The sequence below is a fragment of the Electrona antarctica genome (assembly GCF_951216825.1).
Source record: "Electrona antarctica genome assembly, chromosome: 18".
In the NCBI taxonomy this organism is placed as follows: domain Eukaryota; kingdom Metazoa; phylum Chordata; class Actinopteri; order Myctophiformes; family Myctophidae; genus Electrona; species Electrona antarctica.
In genome coordinates this window covers 18,999,388-19,012,142 of record NC_136799.1, presented here as the reverse complement: position 1 = coordinate 19,012,142, position 12,755 = coordinate 18,999,388, and the positions used below count along the sequence as shown (strand labels likewise).

The 12,755-nt window shown below is 44.1% G+C and overlaps 1 protein-coding gene across 2 annotated transcripts in view; it reads left to right on the top strand.

The window, feature by feature from the left end:
* Window positions 1-423: 423 nt before the first annotated feature.
* rab11fip5a (RAB11 family interacting protein 5a (class I)) overlaps window positions 424-12,755 on the top strand; it is a 35,206-nt gene continuing 22,874 nt past the window's right edge. For both annotated transcript variants that reach the window (XM_079528314.1, XM_079528313.1), the window contains exon 1: window positions 424-1,113. In XM_079528314.1, coding sequence (XP_079384440.1) covers window positions 734-1,113 — 380 coding nt within the window. In that variant the 5' untranslated portion in view covers window positions 424-733. The remainder of the gene's footprint in view (window positions 1,114-12,755) is intronic.

The window sequence follows — 12,755 nt, the reverse complement described above, 5'->3', positions numbered from 1 at the left end:
AGCATAGGCATATTGACCTACATTCTATTAAAAGGAGCTCGGCTGTATGGCACTTCACTTTCACTTGTATTATTCATTATTTATTAATTGTCTTCATCAAATGGAATGTAGTTGTCATCTCTCTCCCACCACCAAGCATGCTATGGCTGTGTCTAAACAGTAGGACACATTTTACTCAAGAGAGCATCTGCAATGAAGTCATCTGAGGCCAGCCAGCCATCTGCATAAATATTTTTATTTCAACGGGCAGTAGACCCACAGCGTGTTCACATCAGGAGCATATTTACATTACATTCCGAAGCACAGTGGGCCTGCATAGCAATCCCTTCATATTAGCACATGTGTTCGCAGCGCTGCTGGACTTCCTTGTCCTGCAGAAAGGATAAAGGCGTGACGTCGCTGCCTGCAGAGGGGCCTGCGTGCCCGAAAGGAGGAGAGAGGCAGAGGCAGACACAGAGAGAACGAACGAACACGCACTGTCGGGGAACGAGGCGAGCGCGTATGCGGCAGCCACACTGCGAAGAAACGCACAAGGAGGAGAAAAACGGCACGCGAGAGGGTGAAGTCGACAAAAAATACATCTCAACAACTTTTAAGACCACGAGGGGCAATAATGCGGCGCTGTCAGTCGCGGAGTTAATGCGACTGCACACCTTTGACGAACAGGAGGAAACGGCGGGTCTGTCGTCTCCGCGTTTCGCTTTGAGCCCACCGCCCTGCGTCCGCGGATACTATGTCCTCGCTAATCGCAGAGGAGACGGAGCAGAGATGGGTACCTACACACGTCCAGGTGACGGTTCTGCGGGGCCGGGGCTTGCGAGGCAAGGGCAAACACGGGACCAGCGACATCTACACCATCATTCAGGTGGGGAAGGAGAAATACTCGACTGGTGTGGTGGAAAAGACCACCTCTCCAGAGTGGAAAGAGGAATGCGCGTTCGAGTTGCAACCGGGGGTTTTGGAGGACGGGGGCCGGAGCGCCTACCCCCCGGGGAGCTGCGACTTGACGCTCACGGTGATGCACCGGGCTTTAATCGGTCTGGATGTGTTTCTTGGACAAGCAGTGGTTCCCCTGGATAAGGCCTTTCGTGACAATGTATGCGTGAAAAACGAGTAGGTTCTCATTCTATGGCTAAGCAATATTTCAGTTCTCTTTTTATGTGTTTATTTTCAATATAGCATACAGTTAAGTCGTTGTGCTTGTGCTACTGACCCTAGACTGCATCGGTTTAGGAAGAGCATTCACTGAGGCTGCTGTATGTTCTGTATTGAGTTTATCAGGTAGTTTCCTGTCTAAATTGCTGATGGGGATGGTTGCCGGTCAGTTAGTTGCACAGGTTTGAGTCTGAGCCTGAGGTAAAACAACTGTCAAACCTAGCTGTCACATAGCGCTGTTGTGCTGTGTGTGCTGCTGCTGCTGCATCAGGCCCCTGCAGACACACCCTCTCCTCCCACGGATAGTAAACTAGTTTAGATTCAGTGCCCACTACTGGCTGCCCTCACTGAGGAGTGGAATACCCACCCCAACCTGCTGGTTTATCACCAGAAATGTTCTAGAAGACTAGAACATCAAAGTTATTCCTTTACTATTCCTGAGAACGAGAAGGTGCTGCTGCATTAGTTTTATTGGGTATTCTTGGAATCTCTCTCTCTCTCTCTCTCTCTCTCTCTCTCTCTCTCTCTCTCCCCCCATGTGATGTACCACATGGATTACTGGCTGTCCTAATTCCAAGGATTATCTAACAGTTTGACCATCTAAAAGCTTTGGAGATATTTTTGACATAACATGTTATATAGACTATAGAGTGATCCATCCATAGATCTAGACCTTGTAAAGGCAACAAGATTGGTTGCAGTGTAGCAGGGATGCTGTGCATGCCAAAACAAACATGAAACCAGTAGGCCTACACTCCATAGGCAAAAACAAATGTGTTTCAGCTATAAGATTCATCGGCATGGGCCTAATCAAAACCATCAGAAATAGTTTTTTGCTGTTGTGCACCAAAATATTTTTTTTGATTGCCACAAATGAACTTTATCCAGTACATAATGCTAATCAATAGAGTTCATAGGCTACCTTGTGTGTGTGCGTGTGCGTGCGTGCGTGCGTGCGCTCGCACACATCACAATCTGTACTTTCCCCACCAAGGTAGTATTCATCTTGAAACTGTCACAACATCATGGCAAGACATGGCATTGTGGTGACTAGGCTGACGTAGAATAGATTGACTGACTAGATCATTTCCTTCTTCCTCGTTATTTTTCTTCTAGCCTTCACTCGTAGGTCATCAGAAAAGTGTCTTATTGAATACACTTCACCTAAGGCCCTGACACTTGAACACAATATGAAAGGGGAGCCATTTGCCTCACTGACAGCCCACTGAGCTTGGTCACTTGAAGGTTATTGTCAGCCAGTTGATGTGTCAGCAGTTTGATGCCCCTGGAAGATTCAGTGGCTTCACGTGGCGTTCAGTAAATCTAGTTTGGACAACAAAACTATCTATGCATATGTAGCAGTGGCTCACAACCTCAGCCTGATGGCCTAAAAAGTCTAATATCTCCCCCAGGTCATAGGGATATCCCTTTGTTTAGTGCTTAAGTTGTTGGCTTTCCACACGGGCGACCCGGGTTCGATTCCCGGGTGTTACAATGGTGCCGTGAGTCGTGACGTGGATCGGGTTTCCCTGTGGGAGGAGGTCAAAAAGGGGGGTGAGTACTGGCTCACAACCTCAGCCTGATGGCCTAAAAAGTTGAATATCTCCCCCGAGTCATAGGGATATCCCTTTGGATTAGTGGTTAAGATGTTGGCTTTCCACATGTTTTTTGGGGGGGGTTCGATTCCCAGGTGTTACACATACAACACGATACATACTGACACAAATCATGAAATGATTAGTGCTAAAGAAGAATGTTCCCTCAACAAGACTGTATCCCAAAACGCTATATTTATTTATAGTCGAGCTACATCGACACGTGAGCTTGTAGATCGGCTATTTGAACTATTTAAAAAAAATAGTTAGTAAAATAATAATAACATTGGAAATAAGTTCAGGGATAAGGGTGGCACAAGCAGTCTATACTTGTAAGTAACATGCTTGGAAAAGCAAGTAGACCAAAATGTAAATCCCGGTCTGTCGCCAACATTCTGTTCCATTATCTTCAGGATGATTTGATTTGACTGTTCCCAGCTAGCAGTCCTGAGGACTGGAGTGAAGTTTAGTGATGTGTAGGGTATGTTGTTACTAGTCATGTGGTTAGTGATGTTTATGGTATGTTGGCAACTTGGCATGTTCACTGTCCTGGAGGGCTTTCCCAGCTTTGCAGTGTCTCTAAATACAGTAACTTCAATGTTGTGGTCTTAAGGAGTTCAGCAGAAAATAATGGCTAATTTCCCCATTAAACCATTAAAGGGCTGTGCATTTTTAACATTTTAAAAGGGAATGTTAACAGCTAGCAAAGGGCCTGAAGGGTCATCAGTCTCAACACAAATGACCAAGTAAGCTGTCAGTTAGAGAGGGAAGAGAAATTGCACTTGCATGTTTTTAAGTGGTGCAACCACTTCCTTAAGTGACTATGGTCCTCATTCACAAAGGAGAACTACGCAAGAGTGTAACGGAAGCGTAACGGAAGCGTAAACAGATGCGGGAAATTCCGTCCGATCACGCAACGTTGTTTTGCCGTGCAATTCAAAGAGCGGTGTGTACCACAGGTACGCAGGTGTATGTTGTGAGGTACGCAGGTGAATGCGAGCGGGTGCCAAATGATCGGAAAATCAGCGGATAACTTAATTTGCATTGATCCACGCCCCATTTCACACCATAAAAGGCGTCAAGCATGACTCAGCAGACAGCAGTAAAAAAAACAAAAAAGAACTATAGGCCTTACAGCTCAAACGAAATAGAGGTCCTCCTGACGGAATGCAACAAAATAATGATATTTTCCAGTATAGTGGCTTCACAAATTAAAATAAAAATGATTGCTGGAAAGAAATTAGGCTATATTAGGACATTAAAAGAAAATGATCTGACCATGTCAAGCGCCGGAGCGACGACCACCACCTGCAGTCTCTTTTTTTACATCCATATACCATTACATGTGTGCGTGATTCTTTATATTGTCTATAGCCTACCATTAAACTATATAAATCATTTTCCCAAGCTTACAAAACGGTGAACGCTGCTCCGCACCGCTGCAGCAATGTATATGTATATGTATAAAATGCAGCTTGGTCATTTATTTATTTAAGTTCGGGACCAAGGCAGCAAGCTAGCGTATACTTGGCAATTATATTATAAAGCCTTTTCTTTTCTATTGAACAATTGCTCACTCACACCTTTGCAGAGGTAAAACATATATCCGATATTTTTATCAGAGCTGCATTGATTCATGCGGGGAATAGATTAATATCATCTCACTGTCATCTGTCTGAATGCCATGTGGAGAATGGATTTGTTGAATGGATTTGTTGTAGGCCTATAGCTATTTAAAATTTCAACCATATTGGCGGGTAGCCTCCTCTTTGTCAGATCTAAGTGCAGGTTAATTTATGATGATGTCGTCATATTAAAATGATTCGCGAATTTCGCGGGACATTTGGCACCAAACTTGATTGATCTCATCAATGTAGTAGCCTACAGCCTAGCTATACGTTCCCCATATTATAATTAATTAAGGTGCACTGGCTTAAAACTATGACTGGCCGAATTGCACGCTGATGCAATAATGTGGACTTCTATTTTGTTATAGGGCTAATTCATTTTCCAATGAATTCGTACAGTGCAGAATGCAGATAAGTGTATGTTCTTATTATAATTGTGAGTTTGTTTTTTAACATGCAGCGCGAGTCCGCGAGAGCCGATCTACAAGCTCACAACGCGTTGCACTGCGAGTAGAAAGCTGTCAAGTGCAGCGCAATCGCGCATGCTAGAAATATCCTAATAAATAAATAAAAAGGTGTCGGGTTTGCAGGGGCAGTTTCTGTATGGGACTCTAGGCTAACCTGCCTCTAGAATGCATGCATTTAGGCATCCGCAAGTGATACTTGGCTTTTATATAAGCTATCATTTTTTTATGTGCTGACCAATGTTTTGGACACATTCCTACATATTTTATCTGAGATTTGGGGACTTTTAATTGATTCAGAATGAAGACTAAAGCCTTCTGAATAAATCTACGCAAGCAGTACACGACCCTCTGAGCTGGCGCAGCTTTTAGCGGAGATTCCGACCATCCGACGTCACCGTCAAGTTCACGTTCAAGTTCATGAATTCCCACGTAATGTGGGAATCCACGTAAATGCCTGTCCGCTCACGCTCCGCTCACGTTACGTAACGGTATGAGCGTATACGCCGTTGTGAATGAGGACCTATGTGTGTGGCTGGCTGGGTGGGTGGGTGGGTGGGTGGCTGGCTGGGTGCGTCTGAGCACGAAAACAGTATGGTTGTTTTTCACCACCTGTGCGCAACCTAACACACACGCATATATTAACTGTATATATGGTGATTTTAGGTGTGCCAGTATAGTACAGTACAGTACAGTCGAGGGTACAGTAGAGGGACCCCCACACGGTAATTCTGTCATTTCTCAACCGTTTCGGACACGGGGCGGCTCGCCGGAATCGGGCCGGCACCCTGGGTGCGTTCCTGTGTCTGGAACCCCCCCCCCCCCCGGGGACCCCCACACGGAGTTGCACCACTTACTTCACACGGGTGTGATTCTTTTTTGCCATGCAGCATCATGGTGTTCAGGACTAGTTCAGGTCCAGTGCTGTGGAGGAGGATGCCAGGGGTGGGTATGAGCCAGTGCCCTGCCAGAAGCCTTGTCACTTACCTATCTTTAATATTCATAAGGTCTTTCACAGCAGGCAGAGGCTGATGGTGGTACAGTTCTGCAACTCTTCTGCAGGACTCTGATTGTTTTGTTTACTACAATAATTGTAGATTAAATAAATAACATAGTGGTGGTTGTATCGGCGAACCCGAAGGCCTAGTATGTATGTAGTAGTGTTGAGAGTGTGTCAACTGGTCTATATCTACTTTAGCTCTAAATGGAAAATTCCATGAGGAAAAAGTATGACTGAATATTAATGGACAACCAAGAGTGCATCATTACATTGTTGGCCACCTGCCTAGATATGTATTTTATTCTGCCTCCATGTTGTATTTGACAAGCCTCAGTTGGGACACAGATTCACTTTGTAAATGGGCCCATTCCCCAATGGCAGTACAATATTCTTTAAGTTTGTATATCCAGCCCGCAGTTTGAGCATAAAGTAATTAAATGGATGAGTAATGCTTCCCGATTAAACATGTCCAACATGTCTATGCTTGTGTCAGCAGTTTCTAGTACACTAAAGTTTAAGGCAGAGCATTTTACCCTATGTATTGCAGAGGAAGATATCTGGCTCTAGTTTAGAAGTGCATGAGTGCTCTGCTACCACTGTATATAGCAGATTCTCAGAAAGGTGCACAATGGGCACTCTCACCTTGCAAATGCATGCACACTGTGAGGAGGAAGCTACAGAAGACGCACACAAACAAAAATAATAGGTGATTCTTTTGTTGCATGTTAAGATACAATAACAAGTTATAATGTATTACAACTTACTGTACATTGCATAATACTTTTTGTATATTCATAGTCATTTTTAAGTGGTGCAACCACTTCATTAAGGAGCTTTGTGTGTCTCTGGCTGCCTGGCTGTGTCTGTCCCTGGCTGGCTGGCTGTGTCTGAGCACGAAAATAGCATTTGGTTGGTTTTCAAAACAAAGTGTCACTATTGTGCAGTCTAACACACACATACATATTAACTGTATATATGATGATTTCAGGTGTATCAGTACAGTACAGTACAGTACAGTACAGTACAGTACAGTACAATAGAGGGACCCCCTGGGGACCACGGTAACTCTTGTCATTTCTCAACCGTTTCGGACACGGGGCGGCTCGCTGGAACCGGCCTGGTCCCCTGGGCACGTTCCTGGGGGTCTGGATGTTCCGGGGGCCCCCGCACGGTAACTCTGTCATTTCTCGACCGTTTCGGACACGGGGTGGCTCGCCGGAACCGGGCCGGCACCCGGGGCGTGTTCCTGCGGGTCTGGAAGTTCCGGGGACCCCCACACGGAGTTGCACCACTTACTTCACACAGGTTTATTTCTTTCAATTGGGAGTGACTGCTGAATTAGGCTGTTTGAATATAATGTTTCTCGTGAACCTTTTCAATTGCATTTCTTTTTTGCAACTTTATGTTTTTAAACCAAGGATGTTGCACAGTACCTGCGAACATTCTTAGGTGCTCATCAGAAACTGATAAAAAAGCAGCTGCCTCTTGCAATTTAGAGACTATTATTTGTACTAGTAAGTAAAGGCAGATTTGAAACATTTGGGGAGGCAGATCTTCCTTGGCCTTACATCTTGTTCACATGACTACAGAGATAATGCATGAAGGAGTCGGTGGTGCTATAACGGGCCGATTTGAATATTTTAGGGTGGAGGATCTTACCGGGATTGTGCGTTTCACGGCAATTGGTGCCTGAGATAAGCTGTTTACAGACGGACAGACAGATAGACTCACAAAAGTGAAAACATAATCCCTCGCCTTTGGCCGTTCACCATGCAGAGAGCAGCATAAAGGCTTAATGGCTTTATCAGTGAACCTGGAATTTCATGGAATAACATTTATTCAGGTTAGGTTTGCAGAGCAGTGAGAGCACATTGGGTGTTGTTGGTTCAAGCAACACCCTGTTGGACCTAAATATATAGTTGCAAGACTCCATACCTGGGAGGCTGGAGCTGCCCAGTACCACACTGCATTCCTTGGCCACTGAGCACATTCACTGAAACCATTTTGGTTGAATGCCTTTTATTGAGGGACTTTCAAGGGTGTAACTGAAGTAGTTGAGGGTAAAAGAGTGATCTATGGGCCTCTTCACGCAGGTGCATAGATGCCTCAGTCTCTTTTTACTTGATCTGCACCAGTTACAGTCATGTAGTTCAGCTGAGAAGGCAGAATGAGACCACTAGCTAATGTTTTATACATGAATGTACAAAGATAGGAAACGAGAATCTTGACACGGTGTTTAATCCATACAATGAACAGTTAAAATACCATATTGAGTTGACGGTCTGGCATATTGAGGCCATTCAATATGACTCATGGTATATTTAGCATTACTGCTGACCATTTTCCAAAGCATACAATTGTTGGTTAGGCAACATCTGTACACCACCATCACAAAAAAGGAAAACATTATAATAATCTCCATAAACGGGTTAATCCATAAAATGTATAGTTGCCAGTTAATAGAGGACCATACCAGCGGCCTGGCATGTTTAGACAACTGACTGGTACTACTACACTGACTACAGTATGTTTACTGTTGACCATTTTGCAAAGCATAGAAGATATTTATTTACAAATTGAATAACTTAACTTGTTTGACTGATTGACTGAATTATTGCGGTTTTAATAACTTTGAACAAAATATAAACAAATGTGAAGTCTGTACTGACGTCAGTAGGCGTCATACACCATCAGATTCACTTTGCTTTCTACATAATTCTAGTCATAGTAGTAGCTGACTCTCCCCAGTTGCTCTGAGATGACTGATTTTGAAATCTTAATCCTTTCCTGGCTTTTGTGCTTGAGGACTTCTGAAACAACAAAAAACAAGAAAGTCTACTAATGCATTAGTTGTTATTTAATACGCCTGGCTCTTATCATTTTACATAATGTTCCCACAGGCATTTAGACTGGTGAGATTAACCAAGAAATCTAGAGTGAGTATTCAATAGGTGGAAATGGAGAACCGCAATATATTTGTAATAACACCTAGGGCTGGGTATTGACAACAACCTCACGATCGATAGCTACATATCACGATACAGAACCCATGATACGATATGTATCACGATACGCGTTGATTTTGAATAATGAAATCAATTGAATAATTTAGTTTTGGGCCTGGGCCGTGGCTCAGCGGTCCAGGCACCTTGGCTGGTGATCCAGTCTGGCAGTGTGCCGCGGGTTCGACTCCCGATCCCGACGGCCTTTACTGCATGTCACTCCCCCATCTCTCTCCCCATTTCCTGTCAGCCTACTGTCTGTCCCTCCATAAAAAATGTAAAATAAAGGCGAAAGCTATAAAACATTTCGGCAATTGAGCTTTTATAGCGCGTTCGATTGCTTGAGCCAAAATGCTACTCACGTTAGCCGGTTAGCTAGCTGTGTTAGCACAGCACTGGATCGCCCATCTTAGATCGTCGTCGCCATAAGAATCCATTCTATCCATTTCTTTCAATCGCCTGTATCTCCTATTCCTTGTCCCAGATGGCATTTTGGTCAAAACAGCGTTTCTTTGACGGCACAGATCGGACGATGTAGAGCTCTCCAGAGCTCCGGTCTGGCTTCAGATGGTAAACAAGGCCTGTCCGCTCCGTGTAGCTTCCTAGGTTATGACTACTGCTCATGGACCGGAAATGGCGGCTTTTCAAAATAAGAGCTCAAATTAAAAAAATGCTGGCGTGAATTAGATCCTAATTTTTCAATAAATGCTAGCGGCCTAAGTGTTAAGAAGAAACACTTTTTGCTATACTACGCTCACAGATATTGTCCAAAACGCACACAAATGTGATCAATGTGATGTGAGTGATCACGGTGTATATGAGTCCGTTTTACCAATTGGCTATGACTGACTTCCAAAAAAGTCAGGGAAAATATTCCCGGAATTGTGCTACAACACAATTCACTTTAGTATTCCTGATCCCTGGGTTAAGACTGAGAAGTGATATTTAAACATACATTCCCATATACTGAATAAAAGTTATTGTCTGAAGGGTCAGTCTGTGGTAAGGCCAGGGCTCATCACATCCAGATGTGGAATGTTGTTCCCCTCTGGTCTCCTCCATGCCTGTTCACAGCTTCTGCTAGTGAGGCAGTCTAGAAAGCCAGACACACGCAAGCACACAGTGTTGCCAGTTGGGAAGTGTTGAATTATCATACCGGAGGCTTACATTTATTGTATTTGAAAGAAAACTATTGTACACAGCCAAAAAAGAGAAATCACACTTGTAAATGTGTAATTTCACAAACAATTGCGTAGGGGAATTTGGTAAATCCATACACCTTTTGGTGATATGGCGAAAATGCCCAAATTATTTGGAAATTTTTGGGAGGGTACAGAGGGTAAAATTATCGTACAAATACGATAATTATCATACATCTGGCAACACTGAGCTGAGCACACATTACCCATGTTATTCTACTGTTCCTAGGTATAGATTTATTTTGACGTGTGACATACTGAAAACCGGGTGCATGTGTTTATTCTGACGTACTAAGAGACCAACAGGCATTAGTCCGACACCCTACACAAAACCCAACCCTAAACCTAACCTCACAGGAAGCCACAGGTTAGTTTTAGCCACGGGTTAGGGCCGATTCATACTCCTATTTTAGAGCCGAATACAAGTCGGTTCGGCTCTGTAGAGCCTACAATGCGATGTCATTTGAGGTTCGGGGGGGCGGGTACCGTCCTAAAGTCGGCTCTTCGGTGCTACTGAAAATTTCTGACGAGCCGAAATCATTTCGGCACTACAGCGCCGAAACAGCGGTAAAATAGGAGTATGAATCGGCCCCAAAGTTGTAACTGGCCACGCATGTCGGGAGCGACGGTGTTGTCGGACTAATGCCTGTCGCACTGTTAGTATGTCTAACCAACATATGCACCCTGACCCAACGAAAACCATCCCCTAACATTGACATCGCAACAGAACATTGGATGACCTTGAGCAAAAAGCATGTTGAAGCCTTGCTGCTGCTGGCTGCTCCATTAACTGTTGATATTTGCACACCTCTAGTTGAATGTCCATCTCAGAGTGAGTGAGATCCCAAGAAACATGAAATTCTCACTAATACAGTACAGGGTTTAAATTACAAAAATAAGTTAACTTCTAAGTTCTAACCCAAGTCAAAATGAAACCTAGTCCCCCCCCAGACACCAATAATGCTCCAGAAACACAGTGTCTTGTCTGCCTGGCTGCAATTTCCCACCCTAGAGCACTTCAGAGAACACTGGAGGAACACCTGAATATGGATAAAGTAGGTTCATAACCTACTTGTTTTAATACCATCTAGCCTTGCCCTGCCTTGAGGGGTGTTTCTGGGGACCCAGTTGCTTCCTCAGTAGATGTACTACTACAGTACTACACTTGAGTTGAAAGTGTTAACCTAAAATAAAGCACCAGCAGCAGTCCCTGGAATTGATCTTGTATATTTTTTGCCCTTCCCTGCATTCCTAAGAGGATCAGAGAGACGGTGGATGATGCAGATGGTATCGTACTGGGATGGGGCGGAGTGGATTGTTGTGATTTCCTGTTTTTTGGGAGATGGGGAAGCAGATATGCGGTTGTGTGCCGACGAGGCTCTGGAATGGGATTGTTTACAAAATAGATGTCTGTGTAGTGCAGACTGTGACTCTGCTTATCTGTTCCAAAGGCTTCTCTCTTAAAAATCATCTTGTTCCTAAGATGTAATTTTTCAAAAGCATTCTCAAGCTTGTTCTTTTCTTTTTTCATTACCTTTGCCAGTAGTGAGGTAATGTTTTTGCCCCCTGTCTTAGTGTCCATTTGGCCCCAAACTAATCAACTTTTCATGCAGATTGCCCAAAGGGGGTGTCGAATGGCTGCGGCCTGCCACAAAACATCTTACCTCACTTTTCAACAGATTTAACATAAAACAACACATGGGCCCATGGCTCAGTTAGAAGAACTGATTAACTCACATGTATCTTGGAAGTTCTAGGCTATTGGCCAAAAGGGGACATGGTGTCAGTCTGCCAGAAGCACCACAACAAACATGTTCTGTATTATTAACCCTTATTTATACTACGTAGGTTGACTGAACGTGCGTGCTCTTTTACAAACGTGTTGTCTGTCCCTAACATGCATGTCTCTTTGGTGTGGGAGGAAAACTGAGCATACAGATGAAACCCATGTGATCATCATGGAGAAAATGCAAACTCCACACAGAAAAGCCTCAGTCAGAATTGAAGCGAGATGCGCTCAAGTGGTGGTAACGTTCCTGCCCACCACTGTGGTTTTTGAATCTGCAATGGTGCATCCGGCTTTGTTGAGTATATTGACCCGTGTTTGGGGGGGGAGCTGGGGACGGTGATAATTGTAACTGCACATGTTTGTTGTGCTCAGAAGACATACACTCTAGTTTTCCCTTGTATAGGCTGGTCACTGTTTGTTTCCGTTTTGTACTTGTGGCTCTATGTAGGTTTGGTTACATTCAGATTTTGTGCCAGTTATTTATGTGCCACATGACCTATAAGCACAGGTGCACAGAAATATACCTAACATTTTCTGCATAGTCTGCGAAAAGCAAGACAGTAGCCGTCATGAGAATAGCTTTTTAGAAAATGCCTTTTGTCAGCAGAGGCTGTGTCCCATATGTTTTCCGCTTCTCATGAACAACACCTCAGCCTTTTAATAAAGCAGGAGAATTTCACTTATCTGTCAGTGTTAACTTTGCACAAGTAATCGGGTGCAGTAAAATATAGCCCATTTTATTTTTGTGTACTGGGCTACTGGCTAATTTTGGGCAACAGTGAAACATTTCACTGAAGCCGGCCGGGGTAGGAGGAAAAAACACTGTTGTCCCTGCCACCACCACCCAGCAGCAGTGCCTCCGGTTTGGCCAGTCGCTCCAGTGAACACAATGGTAGTGTTAGTGGGTAGGAAGACAGCAGGTC